General features: G+C 45.7%; 1 protein-coding gene and 1 long non-coding RNA gene across 7 annotated transcripts in view; one reads left to right on the top strand and one right to left on the bottom strand.

The window, feature by feature from the left end:
* The window catches only part of LOC121133610, a 71,906-nt gene that overhangs the window by 43,365 nt on the left and 11,418 nt on the right, over positions 1-17,123 (bottom strand). The gene's annotated exons all lie outside the window — the stretch shown is intronic.
* The window catches only part of Enpp2 (ectonucleotide pyrophosphatase/phosphodiesterase 2), a 114,035-nt gene continuing 106,713 nt past the window's right edge, over positions 9,802-17,123 (top strand). Inside the window, exon 1 of one of the 6 annotated variants that reach the window (XM_040730340.1) lies at positions 9,802-10,248. In XM_040730340.1, the coding sequence (XP_040586274.1) occupies positions 10,000-10,248 (249 nt within the window). In that variant the 5' untranslated portion in view covers positions 9,802-9,999. Of the gene's footprint in view, positions 10,249-16,028; positions 16,071-17,123 lie in introns of those variants that run through there. The other 5 variants (XM_040730342.1, XM_040730339.1, XM_040730341.1 and 2 more) reach the window with 5 other exon arrangements.

Below are 17,123 nucleotides of genomic sequence, written 5' to 3'. Positions count from 1 at the left end.
CTTGTGTTGGGTGGCTCTAGCCCTCCCAGCATCTTGGACAAAAGTGGATGATTCTCTGAGCTTCTAGTTAGGCCCTTAAGCTAGCTAGTGGCCTTTGTCTGTACGAAGCCACCTAGAGCAAGTTACTGCTAATCTTTTCTGAGAAACTGAGGCCTTATCTTCAGGACAATGAGAAACCCTGCAGGGCAGGAAGCAGTAAATCCGGTGATGCGTTAGGATTTTAGGGAGATCTCTCTGACTATAGCAAGGGAGGGCTATCTAGGCTCAGAGGAGGGTGATTGGGGGAGCTAGTTAATGGTTCTGATGAGAGGGTGGTGGTCCAAGATAAGTAGTCATGGAGTTAGGGCCATGATGGACAGTTGAGGGAAAGTCATCAATGATCTTGAAATTGCAAAGGAAGAGTTACAGTCTAGCTGAAAGCCTACTTCCTGAGAGACACACATCGATGTGTTTGGCCAGTTGTGATTTTGACTCAGTGAGGAAATGGCTATTTTGTATTCCTAACAGTTTCACTGAAGTATAACCATTGCATAAAGTTGCACAAAGGACACCAGAAACATAAGGACATGTCTGTCCTTAAGCTGGCAAGGGTGAGTGTCCCCTACTTCTTTTACTTGTGCAAACCTCACCTGAGCCTGGAGAGGACATCCGTCCCACTGGAAACATCCTCAGGAGGGGATTGAAGACTCTCATTCATTACCCCAAAGAGTGATTCAAACTTTCAAAGTTGTGCAATCCTATTGAGTTAAATTTTTACAAGGCCTTCGTCAGCCCAGCGTGGGCGAGACGTGAACAAGCCGGGTGGAGGGAGAGAGAGGGGGAGATGTGGCATTAGTCACTTTGCAAATGTGAGCAGCGTGAACATCCTCAACCACTAACTAGCCTTGAATTCACAGAGCTATACCTACATCAGCCTCTGCCTCCCTACTGCTGGGATTAAGGGTGTGCACAACCACACCCAGCTAAATCCATGTTGTTTTTAAATGAAAGAAATATCTTTGTCATAGTAAAACGAGGTCTGTTACTTGCATGTCCCTCATCCAGGCACTGGGACTCTCGTTACAACTTTCCCTTTTTGGAGTCCTGTTTTATCCTCTCAAATTCCTTTCAGAGCTTAGATCCTTTCAGAGTTTCATTCCTGTGAAATGTTTGAATTTCAAAGTGTTGGCATAGAGCAGAGAGTCTCAATAACTATCTGTCAAACAGACCAATGGGCATTTTGATCCCGCATGCAGGGCAGGAAGATAAATGAGATAGGTTCATTTTCTGTGGTCATTTGCGGCGTGGATCAGAGATGGTCATACAGGGGCCTGCTAACTAGAGCCCATGCCTAGTGCTCCTGTCTGGGGGCTGCTGATGAGGGGAGAGGTGGAGCTGAATCCGGACCATGGCTGGCCATGGTCAGGGAAGAACCCATTGGAAGCTAGGGGAAGGCCCACTCATTTAAACTATCTTCTGTAACTTCAAACAGACACTTGAGGGTTCCAGGCAAGAGTAGACACCAGCCACCCCTGACCCCAACTTTCTGGATAATTGGCTGATTCGATGCTGACAAAGTCTGACATATTTAACAGATGCTCCAGGAAGGGTAAGTAAAGGATGTCGTATTCAGACCTAGTGCCTGGGAATAGTAGCAGGAAATTAAGAACTTGTGGGAGAGGGTTGTGGGTGAAGAGGTCCAATGCAAAGTCCAGAAAGCCCTGCACTCTTTACAGAGGGACATGGGGAGACTTGGCTCCTTCCATCACATTTAAATGCTGGGAAAGGAGTGAACACATTTTGACTCTCGCTTTCTATTAAGTTGGCTTGTTTATTGTGTTTATTGTGTGTTGGTTTGGTTTTGAGACAACGTCTCGCTGTGTATCCCTGCCTGGCCTGGAACTGGTCTCAGATGAGTAGAAGTCTGTCTTCTTCTTTCTCTTGAGTGCTGGAATTAAAGGTATATGTCACCTCACCTATCTAGTAAGTCATTTTTAGGCTTCGGATAAATCAGCGCAAGACTTAAAATATCTATTAAGATGTAGTGAAATTTTCCCAATGATAATAGTTGGCAATGTTTTTAAATGTGTCACTGCCCCCTTTTCATATTACATCATACGTAGGACCATATGTAAAGAGCTGTGGTCAATCAACAAGAAGCGCAAGTGCATACCGAGTGTTTACAATGTTGCAAAAGTCTGTACTATGCGCTTCTCTATGCAGCCTCTCATTTAGCTGTAATGTTGTTCCCGTCTCTGCTGAGGTGATTAGGGTTGGGACCAAGTTGCAAAGATCCCCAGAGACCACCAGGGAGACAGACCCACTGAACTGTAAAAGCAAGATTTTATTGTTTATCCAACCATGACAGGACTCCATCGGGCCAGCGGATGCAGCAACCTCCAGAGGAAGTGAAGTTCCCTGTCTACTGCTAGGTTTTATAGACAGCAGTTACAGGATTACATCAGCAGGTACGGGTTGGTTTCTGATGGGTTGACATTTGGGAACAACCAGGAGAATTTCTCAAAGTCACATTTCGTCATGAAACACCTGTGAACCAATTTTTCCCATTGGTCAGTGCTGAGAGGAAACGTCCTATGGTTTCTAAGGCTTTGTCTTGTTTCTTGCAGGTGGCCTGTTGTACATAGATACCAATAGTTTTCAGAACTGTATCCTGGAGACTATAGGGGAGGTTTTGGTCTCCCCTGAAGTTTCTTTTGTGACCAAGCAGTTCCCAGGAACCAAGTATCTAGCAGGCTAGGAGGGGTCTGGAGTTTCTTTGTGTTCAGTTTTGGCTCCAGGAGGCCAGAGAATCTGGAGTTTCCTTGTGTCAGAGGCCTATGTGTCTCTCTTACAGCCTGTCATGGCCGCTAAAGCAGGGGCTGAGTGAGGGTCTGCTCCCTTCATTCTCTCCTCTTCTTATAGGTAGCCCAATCCTGGGTTACTGGTGGAAAGTTTCTATTGTTATCTTGTCCCCTATGTAAGGGAGTTTTCTTTTTGACTTAGCATCTCAATCAGGGAAAAGGGGCAATGTATTCTTTTCTGTGCTACTTCCTGCTGACTTTGGGGTCTCGGAGTCAGGGGCCCAAGCAGGCTGAAATACTAGTTAAAAGCAAAGAGGAAATTTCGGCAGTGGAGTATTTTCAGAAGCATCTGGTTGGCAGACTCTGTTGAAGAAACAGGGAGTGTTCACATCGCCTGGACCCGTTCACATCCACTGCAGGTCTAGAGCTCACAATCTTTGGGAGCAGGCTGTGGTCAGCAACTGGTGATCCAACGCAACCGTCTGCCACAAGCGGAAGCCTGTTTGAGACATGTTTAAACTGCGAACAGAAGTTAAAACTTATGTACTCAATCCGAACTCTTCCATAGTTTTAGTGATCAGGAAGGGCAGGAGTCCCAAGACCAAGGGGAGAAAGTCCCATTCTCAGGAACAGACAGGTGGGATAACAAAAGCTGTACTTATCTCGAGTCCTTTTGACCTGTGAGAAGTGGATCCCAGCTTTATGACTTTTGATTCTCTGAAATCTATACGAACTTTATTATATAAAAGGACTTAAAAGTTTTAGACATATTAGTATTATCAATCTGTACCAAAATCTGCGTTGTAGAAAAAGCAGATATCGAGTATCTGTAAAACAGCAGGAATAGACTCTTAACTTTGAGTCCTAGCAAAAACTACAGGCTTGAGTTAGAAACATATACATTTTTCTTCTGTCCAGAGAGCCAGATATAGATTGGACAGAGATGCCTTTGACCTGATGAAAAGTCCTTTAGTTTATATTTAGATGACAACAAAAACAAATCTAAAAACCTTGAGCTTGTGACTGAACAGCAGATAGTCACTGTTTTATCAGCTTCTCAGAACTTTTTTAAATAAGCTGTTAAGCTGGCTATAGTTTAACCATTAATACAATCAGAGATCTGAGAAGGATACATTTTATACAGCTTTTGAAACCTATTAAAAAATGACAGGGCCCAGTCCATACACAGGTAGCCATACCCCAGTTTCCATTAGCAGGCAGAAGTATTGAAGAAAAGCATCCGTCTTTGCCAGGCCTACAGGTGAGAGGTTTTTTTTTCTCTCTGTGGAAGAGGGACATGGAAAAGATTGACCTTATTTTGTCTAGGCAAAAGGGGTACAATCAATTCTCCAATGTCCTGTCGCTTGTCCATGGTCTGGGCCAGGTCCTGGCAGCAGGTGTGCATTGGGGCATCCTGCCCTCTGGTCAGCGTTGTGTAAACATCAAGGTCTCCTGTAATCTTCTTTGGAGACTTTGGGTCACTGTCAGGTCTGGGATTCTCTGTCTGATATTGTAAGATTATTAGTCAACATTTTAAATGCCTTATTCTGTAGATCTCTGGAAGCATTAAGAGTGTTGCCTAAGTCAATCTGGATAGACAACTTTGTTTTCAGTTATTTGTTTTAAGCTTAACCTTTGAAAACATATGCAGGGGACTGAGTAAGGCTTATCCCTGTTATAAAATTTTTCTGTACTTAGTATGGATACAATGACATTAGTGCAGGATCTGTCTGGAGAACGGATTTAAACTGAGAGGCTGTGGAGGGATGTTTTACTCAGAGTCCTCCAGTCTGACTGCAACTGGTTTTAACTTAGCAAACAAGACAGGGCATTTAAAGAGACAGAGTAACTTAAAACTGCCAGTGACAAGAATGTAGATCCACTGTAGATGGGACAGGCAGGATTTTTGTGTGAAATGTGTGCCCTACCGGGCCCTGGAACGGCACAACATTCCGCAAACAAGCCATGTTCAACAGAGCCAGTTAAAGAAGAAAACTGCCAGTGACAGAAATCATCTTAGTCCTCTTTGTAGAGATGAAGAAGTAACACGTCAAGAACAGGAAAGTCTGAAGTGGACACAGAAAGTTTACTTGTTTTCAGAGTGGGTCCTGGTGGCTTAAGAGGTATTGCTCAAATAGCCAGCTACAACAGAGTGAGGCTGAATTGGGCTCCATCCCTTTCCTCTGTCCCCATTCCAGATATGGCTAACTCTCTCCCATGCTCTGTTCTCTCTGTCATCCCAGGGCTCAGGAGCGTGGACAGTTTACCAGGATGCAGTATGTTATGTCTAAGCATTGCTGCCTGCGTTTGCCCTCCAGTATCTCTGCCAGCACCCATATTCTTTCGCGCACATTCCATATAAAATGGAAGCTTATGACCAAGTGTTAGCAGATGCCAGTCCCAGAAGATGAGCTATTGGATGATTGCACTCACAGGATATGGCTGAAATAGACACATTTACAGAGATACCACAAAGCAGTGATCACCCGAGACTAGGAGGCTGGGCGACATGGGGAAGAGCATGGGGTTTCTTTTTGGTGAGGTGAAATGTTCTATGATCGATCATGATGCTGGTTATGCGTCTATTTGAATATTCCCAAGCCACTGGGTTGCACAATTACAGTCAATGGGTTACACATCACGAGCAAACCTCCATACAGCTGTTACAACTAGCAAATGAAAACTCAAAAGCAAAGCATACCATCTCTCTAAGAATTCATTTAGCATGTCGCTTTATTAATTCCCCAGTTTTGTTTTTTGGCTAGGTGGTCTCCTAGACGTGAGAGCCAAAGGGGGGGGGGAGCTGATTCAGGAACCATCAGGATCCAGGAGGGAAAAGAAGCCAACAGCAATATGTGCTATGTGCAAGCAGAGAAGATGGCCCAGCCAAACTCATAAGGCAGTTGCGTGGGCAAAGTCCCTAGACAAGTGGTTCTCAACCTGTGTGTCACAACCCCCACGACCGCCAGAAAATTTACATTATAATTCCTAACAGCAGCAAAATTACAGTTAGGAAGTAGCAACAAAACTCATTTTATGGTTGGAGGCCACCACAACGTGAGGCACTGTATTAGGAAGTTGGAGGACCAATCCCTAGGCAGTCAAGCCTGATATGAATGCTGGCGGTATAAGGAGAGCAGCTAGTGAAAGCTTAGAAAGATGAGAAAGCAGGCTTTTGTTTGCATGCTGGGAAGGCTCACACGTGTGGAAGGACCAAGAGGAGAATGATGGAAAGTCAAGTACAAGTACGTGCTAATGACACCATCTATTCCTCTTCGGGCCTTACGTCTGTGCCAAGAAGAGGTGAGGTGAGTAGTTTTCAAGCGTGGCTTTTAGAAGCACCCGACTGAACTCCAGAGATAACCGTACTCACTGCTTTTGGCATCAGGATTTCTTTTTCTTTTTCTTTTCTCTCCTTTTCTTTTCCCTTCTTTTCTTGTCTTTCCTTTTCTCTTCCCTTTTCTTTCCCCTTTTCTCTTCTTTCCTTTTCTGAGTTACAGATGGTTATTTTTGAATCTGATCTACCATACCAGCTTGGTGTTCAGAGACCGTCACAGGCTTCACAATGTCTTCCCTAGATGCTGCCTTTGTGGGGGGCTCAGCCTCTTTCCCTTGTCGGCAGCCACGTTTGCTTGGTCTCACTGTGCTTTTCTAACTGATGGTTTCAGATGCCTCTTGGCTGTTCTCTCAGCAAGAGATGCTCCAGCGATAACCCACTAGAATTTCACTGCATTTGACTCGTTTCTTTTGGATTTCTTCCACCTGTCCGCCGTGTGTGTGTGTGTGTGTGTGTGTGTGTGTGTGTGTGTGTGTGTGTGTGTGTGTGTCTGCTTTCCTCTATGGAGGACAGCCCGTTTATCTTGCTGTGGATTCCTCTTGGATAGGAACAAACACGTACATTTTCCAGTCAGAAAACAAAAATGAAAGCATAGTGATGGTTCTGGCCTTTCAGGGTATACAGTCAATAATGCTTACCAACCTAACGTGATACTCAACACCTGTAGTCCCAGCAGCCAGGAGGTGGTGGTAGATGAACCAGAAGTTCAAGACCAGCCTTGACAGCATACTAAGTCTGAGATCTGCCTGGTTTACATGTGACCCTGACTCAAAAAAGGAAAATCCCTGGAAACTGAAGACACAATACAGTACTGACTAGGACAAGAGTTTCAGGGGTCATTGGGTTCATAATGGAGGAAACAACAGAAAATAAGCAAGGACCAAGAATAGTGAGACTCTCATTGTGAAGCGGAACAGATGATCTGAAAGAAACAATAAAGGTGAACCGAGGTCCAGTCACGAAGCTCCCTAGATTGGCTGTCTTTTGGGGGAGGTGACAAGCTCTGAAACCTGAGTAAGAACTGATCTTTGGAAGTCTATGAGCAGAACGTTATTGGTGATGTGTGTGTATGTTTGTGATGTATGCATTTTCCTAGCACACACACACACACACACACACACACACACACATGGTTCAAGGAAGAGAGTGAAAATGATAGAAGAGAAATGAGAAATAAGACATCCCTTATTAAGACATGGTATCAATGATAAGAAGGGGATGACACAGTAAGAAAAAATAAGTTCAGCCAGGCATTGGTGGCACACGCCTTTAATCCCAGCACTCGGGAGGCATAGGCAGGCGGATCTCTGTGGGTTCAAGGCTATCCTAGTCTACCCAGCGAGTTCCAGGACAGCCTCCAAAACAATACAGAGAAACCCTGTCTCAAAAAACCAAAAAAGAAAAAATAAGTTCATTATATAGGAAGTCCTTGAATATGTTTTTTTTTTGCGGTGATATTTTATTTATCCTTGTATGTTTGCATCAAGGATACTGAGTAGCATTAACAGTTGTTTTACAAATGAAATCAGTAAGTCACCGAGGTGGTGTACAGCTTTAATCCCAGCTTTTGGGAGGCAAAGGTGGGTGGATCTCTATGAGTTCAGGAGCAGCCTGGTCTACAAGAGCTAGTTCCAGGACATGCTCCAAAGTTACACAGGGAAACCATGTCTGGAAAAACCAACAACAACAACAAAATAAAAAAAAAATCGATAGAAGAGAGATTGAAAGGAAGGGGCAGCTGGTATTTCTGAGCAAATGAATAGTGAGGGAATCCACAGCACACAGGAGAGACACCTCTGAGGTACAGGGAGGAGTTGGAAGCAAAGCAGAGCTTTCCTGAACAGGGACAAGGAGTAGTGTCCCCTCCTAATAGCTAGGGACTTTGCCAGGGAAGCGGAGGATGCTGGGTGGAAGGTCAGCTGCACATGGCTCAGATTCGCAAGGATTGCCGTGGGTTTGAACACCCAGGCAGTGCCAAGGGCCATGATTGAGGGATGATAGAGGTTTCTCGAAGGTTGTGGGTAGTTTGCAGGTGATGTGGAGTGGGTAGCTCAAGGAAACAAACTGACACTGAAGTCAAGGAGCTCAGAGCCAAGAAGAGAAGGGACCAAGGCAACGAGTCTTCAATCAACCTGAAGCTGGAAGACTGGGGAGAAGGGGGCGGCTACTGAGAGTGCGGGAATTTCCTAGTTCCTCTGTAGTTACACACTATGCAAACTAGAGCGCTTTACAATTTAACGGCAGCTACCTGTTATTTCATAGACACTCCATGAAGAAAGGCTAAGGCTTTTACTTACAAGGTTTCATCTAATCCTGTCTTATTGATGAGAAACCCGAGGCTTACTGAGGTTAAGCACACTGCTTGCGTTTTTTTTTTTTTTCTAATTAGGACAAAGAAACTGCATCTGGCCAATAAAGCTTAAACCCCACACTGATATAAATATTATTCTGGTTGTAAAACAACATTTGACTCCTGCATCCTTTTATTGTGGGCTGATAACCCGGGGCTAGTTCTGTCAACTCACTGGGCACAGCAGGATGAAGTCCAAGTTTCCTACAGTGACTCACGAGGCAGGTCAGAGTCCAAACCCACACTCTCCTCTGTGGACACAGGCTCCCACACCATGTGCTCCTGCTGGCCTCAACTGTTTTCCTTCTCTGAAATGCAGCTGGGCAGCTTTTGTGCACAGCGCTGTCTGGGGGTGGCATGACCTGTGACCTCGGCTCTTCCTGGCTGCCTCATTCAAGTCCTTGGGTCGTTATCACCTGAGTTCTTCTCCAACCTAAAGAAAACCAGAGTGTGTGCGCTCATCTTTGCAGACATCTACCGCGTTTCCTGTCTCATTGCATGCCATGGAGCTAGGACTGCCTGCTCCTTCTGCAAGCCCGCAGTTCCTGTCCCGTTGGTTTAGTGTTTCGTCACTTTGTTTCTTGTTTGTTTTTGAGACAAGGTCTCACTCTGTAACCCAGACTAGCCTCAAACATGTGGCAGTCTTCCACGCCTCAGTAAATGAGGAATTGAGGTATTTTTCCCCCTATTACTGGGAATGGAAGCTTTTCAGTGTGATGTAAGTGATCTTTCATTGGGCTCTTACCATTTTGATGGGTCAAGAGCAAAGAAAGAAAAAGGTTGAGATCGTGCTGATGATGGACATTGGTTTCACCCCAAGAGCTCCTGGTTTGTACCTCTAAAGCCAGATCTTATTCTCAGAGCATCTTTCAGTCTCGGGGAAAAGAGCAAAATGTACACAATGTTTTAAATGTAGCCAATAGATCCAAGACATCCGTGGCTATCAGTGACACAACTGCCATTCTATTAAAAGAAATTCTAATATTTTTATAATTACCAAATTAAAGCAACTACACAGTTGCTCTGTATGTATCCCTTGTGGTATCATGAAGTTAAGGTGAGTCACAGCAGAGGCCAAGATTTCACTTTCCGCTTAGAAGACAGAGCATGCGTGCATATCTTGCTTCTGTTTCTTTGCAGAAAGAGGCAGGCTCCCGTACACTCCCGGAGGCCAAGTAACAGCATGGTTGTGAAAATCCCTTTAAAAATTATGACATGTTGAAGGGGTGGAGATGTGGTGGTCATACTCCTCAGCGTGGTGCTGCAGGAACTTTCTAGAATGCGTACCCTGCTGGGTCCGGGACCCACCAACATAACAGCAGGAAAGTCCTGCAGCAAGGTCTTCAGGAAACAGGAACGAATCCTAGAGAAAGAAAGGGAAATGCACACCAAACTTCACAGACTCTGCTTGAAAGATGAAAAATTAACCCGGCGCCGTTGGGGGTGGAAGTGTGTGTGAATGGCGGTGCTGGACGCCGGGTCTTCAACGTCCGGACACTTTTCCTTCCCTAAAGCCATTTTAGTCAAAGGTCATGTGTGTGTCCTGTCAAAGGCCAGCTTCCAATGGAATCACTGTCCCCCGGGATAGCGGCCCCCTGACTCCATCTGCCTTGGAGAAATCCCAAAAGCAAACGGCCCAGCGCAAACAAGCGCAGTCAGGAGTCGCGGGCCCCGGCTCAGCTCCCAGGTCCCCGGGGCCGCAGCCGAGGCCGTGTCCGCAGCGCCCTGGCTGGAGCGAGTCACCCGGACGCCGCAGCATGAGTCGCCACGCCGCCGATCGGGTAGGATAGGCGCCCCCTCTCTGCGCGTGCTCCATGGCCGGGGCTCCCGGGTCACCGCGGCTGCACGGTGCAGAGGGGGCAAACCTTGCAAAGGGACCTCCCCAGCAGCCGGGGGAAAAAAAATGTCCCAGCTTGGGCTGCCTTCCCGTGCCCTCAGCTGGACCGAGTTGCAGGCTCGCAAACGCGGAGCTAATTTTGAGTTGTCGTTGCCAGAGTCTGTTTGGCTTTGCAAACGCGTATCTCGTTTCTGGAAAACAAGCCAGTGGAAGTTGCAGAGAGGAACTAGGGACGAGTCTCAGCTCACCACGGCTCGCGCCTGTGACGACGGAGCGAGCCCCCCTGAACAGAGCCAGCAGCAGGGGGGCTGTGAGCTCTTTCTTCTTGTTTATGAGTTGTCGGGCAAGCAAGCGCTTGGCAAGGCTGGGTAACACTGACGCCATCTGTTTCAGTAGTGCCCTCTGTGCTCTCCTTCCTGCACTCGCTCGCCCCAAGGAGACAGACCCTATTCCGAGTGGGAAGCCAGGTCCCAGCATCCAGACTGCTCTTTTGTGCTTTTCCATTTGAACAAGCCCTTCGGATGGATCTGGCTACTTTGGGTTAAGAAGAGAGGGCTCGGTTCTCAATTGAGCACGGGTGTTTTTTGGTCTGGACTTGGAAGCCTCCAAGGGCAGAGCAGGTGGGCAGCAAGGAGTGGTGGTTAGAGGGTTTTAGAGATTGTCGTTTTCGCTCTGGTGTCGTTAAGCAGGGAGACATTTGTCACTGATAAAGGGGATGAAAACAAAAGCCCCTTTCCTGTTCAGTGTGACTGAGGGTCCTTTTCTGCGATTTGTTTACGTACTTATATTTAGCACACACCCAATTCCAGCGGACTAAGAGGTTTTCTGCACTTCTTCAGGTATTTTCCGAATTTCCGATCCTGTCACCTCCAGGGCTACCGAGCTTTCTTCTTCTTGAAAGAGTGGGTGACAAGATCTCACTGTCCTTAGATCCTACCTGTTCCTTCTTACCTAGTCGGGAGCCTTGGTTCTCCACTCCAGAGACTGCATTTGTTGAGCTCGCCGAAGGCCTCTTTGCACTAAAGGCTGTAGAGAATTTAAAGTCCATTTTGAATAGTTGGCCATTCGCTCTCTTATGTTTGGACTCTTAGAGTCTGCAATCCTCAACCCTCTTTGTTCTCTTCTGCCCTCCTTGACTGACTTCCTGGGCTACATCATCTCACTCACTCCGGCAGCTTCGACCACAGCAGACACAGATGATTATCAGTAGCAAGGCCTCTCTCCTAAAGCATCTCCAACTGGACGTTCTGCAAAGCATCTTGAAATCAAAATGCTCCAAAGCGACTCCATCTTCTATGTCCTCTTGGCTCTGCTCTTCTACCGAGCTAATGGCATCCCCATCAAGCTCCACACCGAAGAATCCTCTTAGGTCACTTGCAGTCTTCTCTGCCTTTCCTTCCTGTCTTCCTATTGGATGAAAGTTCATACACGCACCCTCATCTCTCCTTCGGTCGTTTTAGCTCAGGCATTCTGGTCACAGTTTTTGCATTCGTCTCCTTTGGGACCAGTGCTGCCCAATTTGTCCTTTTCTCATTGCTGTCACAAATACCTGACAACTTAAGGATGGAGGATTTATCTTGGCTCACTCTTGGAGGTAATAGTGTCCATTATAATGGGAAGGCTGGTGCTGGGAGCATGAGGTAGGTGGTTCCATTGTACACTGTACTTAGGGAGCCAGGTGGGGGTGGTTAATGACACTCAGTTAGGTTTTTCTTTCCCCCTTCTTAGTCTGGGACCACAGATAGTGTCACTTATATTTAGGGTGGTATGTGGGTTTTCCTTGCTCTCTGGAGATGTGCTCGTAGACATCCCCAGGTGTGGAGCACATCCCCAGGTGTGCCTTTTAGATGGTTCTCAACTCAATTTAACCATACCTTATGTCAGGAAGTATTCCTAAAATGCAATATGGTCTTTAGTGAATTTTTGTATTTTCTTTTTAAGAGTGATGTCGGTATGTACAGGTTCTCCCCTACCTGTCTTTTACCTTACGCCTTGTTTTCCTACCTTACCACTCACTCCCTATCCATATTTCACAATTTCACATTGTGCACACTTTACACACACTGTACACAAAGCAGGGATATTAGACTACCCCCCTTGCAGGTCATTGTCTAGCCACACACACACACACACACACACACACACACACACACACACACACATATATTAATGATTGAGCTGATAGCCACCTTTTCGGAAACTTCCCATACCATCTGTTCCTCTTCCAGAATGGGTTGAGTAACCTTGCCATGCTCTCCGCAAGCTCCCTTTTCTCCCACTATCAATCCTTTATTGAAGGGTTCTAGTCATCTGTCTCTCCATAGGCAATAAACACCTACAAGATACAAAACAACTGCCTTTGTCTCCATTATTACTTCTGTCCTAGGGTCTTTAGAGCTTAGCGCCCAGTGTCTCCATTTGGATGTTTCATGAATTCTTGTGGTCGAGTTTTCTTTCCTTCCTGCCCTTCCTTCCCCCCTCCCCCACTCTCCTCTTATTTTTGTCCCCTCCCCTCTCCTCCCCTCCCCTCTCCTCTTCTCTTCTACCTTCCCCTCTCCTCTTCTCTTTTACCCTCCCCTCCCCTCCCCCTCCTCCCTTACCCTCCCCTCTCCTCCCCTCCCCTCCCCTCATCCCCTTTCCTCTCCTCTCCTCCCCTCCCCTCCCCTCTCCTCTCCTCTCCTCCCCTCCCCTCTCCTCTCCTCCCCTCTCCTCTCCTCTTCTCTCCTCTCCTGTCCTCTCCTCTCCCCTCCTCTCCTCTCTTCCCCCTCATTTCCTCCCCCTCCCTTTTTCTCTCCCTGGGTCTCATATATCCCAGATTGGCTTCAAACCTGCAATACAGATGGATCCTCCAGTCTTTACTTCCCGATTGCTGGGATCACAGGTGTGCATTGCCACACTTAGTTTTATGGATTACTGGGGACTGAATCCAGGGCTTCATGCTTGCTAGGCAAGCTACTTTACCAATGGAACTGTATTTTTTTTTTTTTTTGGCTAGCTCCAGAATTCTTGTTAATTTTTTTTGGAAAAAAAAGTGTGTGTGTGTGTGTGTGTGTGTGTGTGTGTGCGTGTGTGTGTTTGTGTGTGAGACACATGCCATTGTGTGTATGTGTGTGATACACATACCATTGTGTGTGTGTGTGTGTGTGTGTGTGAGAGAGAGAGAGAGAGAGAGAGAGAGAGAGAGAGAGAGAGAGAGAGAGAGACATACCATTGTGTGAGTCAGTTCTCTCCTTCCGTTTTCACCTGGCTTCTGGGGCTTATATAGCAAGTTCTATTATTCATGGAGCCATCTTGCCAGCAGCTATTCTGTGAAGTCTCATGCAGTGCTCAGGAATGCATATTCAGTTCAGAGGCTGGATTAGATGACAGAGACACAACAGCTCATGCGAAATTTTTCTGAGCTTCAGTAGGGAAAAGAATAAAGATTCACAGTATTCTCGGGAAAAGCCACGATCTTCCAATTATTTTAAACAGAAAGGGTTTAGAATTTTTGGGTATTTGAGATAATGTTTCGAGTCTCTACTGTGTGATCCACATCTGAATTGGGAGGCATTTCCTATGCCAGCATCTATCCTACACATCCCCAGGCATGAAAAGCTTTGGTAGTTCTGCCTCTGTTGACAATGAAAGCAAAGAAATCCTCCTTGGGTTGCAACCCAGCAGGGGACAAGGACACTGAAAGAGAAAGTACCTGGGGCTCAGAACAGCCGGGGAGGAAGATCTCCGCTCTCTAGAGAATGATGGAGACTTTGGGAGGTTGCAAGTGAGAAAATGTGGTTCTGATTTTCCAAAGAGAGAACTATGCATTTGGAAACTCTGTGAGGTGGATGGTGATTGCATTCTATAGGGAGTTATTTAGACTTTAAGCTGCTCTTTGGGGCCATGGTTCTTTTGAGGTTTGAATGCACACTACTCTTCTTAGAAAAAAATGCACAAAAGACTACACACAGCATTTTGCATAAACTTTAGGGGGTTCATCCAAGTCTGTCCTTCAATACCCTTGAGTTGTTAAGGACTTCTGACTAAAGTATATTTAATCAAAGGACTAATTAATTCAGTGGGTGTTTGGGAGACGGGAGTAGGTGGTGGTTAGGAGCCAGCATAATCAAATTATGCAGGTTTTCTGTTTTGAGAGGATCCTGTGTAATGTGTGCTAATGACCATGAACTTGGAGTCATAGGACCCGGGCTTACTCTGGCAATCACTAGTTGTGTAACTTGCTCTCTGAATGGTTATTTCATTATCCAATTTTTAAAAGAATAGTTGGGATTTCAGCTAAAATGAAGCATTTGAAAAGGTGGACTGTGCTACACTTAAAAATCAGACGGGAGTAGCAGGAAGAAGAGGAGGGTTAGGCAAGAGGAGAAAGATGGAGGAGCAGATATGTGGAGAGGCGTGAGGTGGAAAAAGGAACAGACAAAAACAAGTCAGGAGAGAAGGGATGCCTTCATGTCTTTCGTTTTTAGAGATTTAATCTGGCAGTGAAATCAATAATAAGATGCTGCTTGCAAAATTAAAGTTAGGTTTTATAAAACGAAGTCTAGAGTGCCAAACATCGAAGCTGAGAGTCATTTTATTCTGTATGCTTCAACCTTTAGAACACCGCACCTCGATTTTGAATGCTACACATTAAGTCGTTAGTATTTACTGTTTGAGTACCCACTGTGGTATCATCCACTGTGTTGTAAAAGGCAGACCTGATCACATGGAGTTTGCAGGGTAAAGACGTTCTGGGCAAGGAACAAGTACTGTAATTTGATGCTATACGTTGACAGAGGAAACTGAAATCCTGGTGGAATTACATAAGAAGGCGTATTGAGCCCAGACTTAATGGGACAGAGTGAACTGTAGAGCTGATATCTGTCTACACTGGGACTCAATAGCGGAGTGGGAACAAGCAAGGCGGAGGTGAGAGAGGAAAGAAGGTTTCAAGCCAGTGTACCCTCAACAGGCTTAGAACGAAGGAGCAGTCAAGACACTGAAAGAATCCTAAGAGGTTGAGAATGAGAACACTAAGCTAGAGGAGGTAGCATGGGATGCAATTAATGATTAGGAGAATGGGAGCCAGTGAAGGTTGTAAGCAAGGCTGCATCCTAATCTGTTTTATGTTCTGGGAAGTCTACAGAATGGACAGTAGGCTAAAGGGAATGAAAGGAAGACGATGAAAATGGTGATGATGATGATTATGATGATGGTGGCAGAGACCAGCACATTGGAGGTAGTGGAGAACGTAATCAAGGAAAGGTGGGTCAGTCTTATTTAGAGACACAAAATGAGTGAGGACAGCTGCCAGTGATTCTGTGAAAAGTCCATTTAATCTGTAGAAATGGAGCCAAAGAAGGGCAGCACACCTGTCTTTGTATCTTTCATTCTGGCGTGGGAGAGGGATTAGCATCACCTGCCTTTCAGAGATGGCAGCACCGGGTCACTTGTTAGGGGATTCAGGGCACTGAATTAAAAAAAAAAAATCAGTAAAGAATTTTCTGGCAGGCTTTCCAAGGCAACAAGTTCTTCGCTACGCAACTGTTTTAGAAAAAGTTTGGGAATCAGGGGTAAGGCTAGGCAGGCTGGAGGGCACTGATGTTTCTGCTCTTACTCAAGATTCCAAAATTGTGTATGGAGTTCAAATAGCTGACTTTGGCACTAACAAGCCATTGTGATTCAACCTTTTCTGGGTGCTATGTGCCCCAATTTCCTGGCACAGTTCTAGAGCGTGACTCTTTCTTCCTGGTGGCTAACATGTACAAGGGAGCCCTCATCTCAACCGTAAGTTTTATGACCATCCAGCTCCTTGACATAATTTGCATGCTTGATTTCCTGATACAAATTTTTAGAAAGCCCACAAGCTACTTCATGCTCACTATTTGTCGCTCCCAGAGTAGATCTGGCATTTTTAGGGCCTCTGGGTTTACCCTGGTCACCTCCTCCACTGGGAATAACCTTCTTTCCCAAACCCTGTGTCCTCACTGAAAATACACCATTTCCTCAAGTTTAACCTGAGCCACTCCATCCCCTTTAACAAGAAGCCCTTCCTCTTCTTCCTCTTTCCCCTTCTCACTCCCCCACTATTACTGCTAATTTTCCTTCTCTTCCTCTTCCTCCCCATCCTCTTCCTTCTTAAGCCCATTTAAACGTGGTCAGTTGCATTATATTGCTGATATATTATTGTTTTTACATTTATTTATTACTTCCCTAAATTATTATCTTCTAGAAATCCAGTACTATGATCTGTGATCACTTCCATAACCCAGTGGAGTGAATGGTGATTTGTCTAAGGCAAGCCTTTTATAGGGAAAGTTTTTGTTTATTAAAAATAGTTATATTCGCCGGGCGGTGATGGCACACGCCTTTAATCCCAGTACTGGGGAGGCAGGCAGAGGCAGGCGGATCTCTGTGAACTCCAGACAGCCTGGTCTACAGAGTGAGTTCCAGTACAGCCTCCAAAGCCACAGAGAAACTCTCCCCCCCAAAAATAGCTATATTTGGTTAGAGAGATGACTCAGCAGTTAAGAGGACCTGCTGTTCTTGTAGAGGACCTGCGGTGGGTTCCTAGCATCCAAACATCAATAACTCAGGGTCCACAATATTTAGTGCCCTCTTCTGACCTCTACTGGTGCCAGGCGCACATGTGGTACACATACACAGGAAAAAAATACACATGAAAGACAGTAAATAAATCTAAAAAAGCCGTATTTTGCTATATAGGCAATGCATGCATTGCCTAGGAAGAGTTGAATGGAAGAAAGTATAAAGAAGAAGCAAAGAAAAGAGTCTAAAGACATAGTACCTAGAGAGTAACATCAGGATACATGGGTGAAT

The sequence above is a fragment of the Mesocricetus auratus genome, unplaced genomic scaffold (assembly GCF_017639785.1).
Source record: "Mesocricetus auratus isolate SY011 unplaced genomic scaffold, BCM_Maur_2.0 Super-Scaffold_100023, whole genome shotgun sequence".
Lineage (NCBI taxonomy): Eukaryota > Metazoa > Chordata > Mammalia > Rodentia > Cricetidae > Mesocricetus > Mesocricetus auratus.
This window is presented reverse-complemented; position numbering and strand designations above follow the sequence as displayed.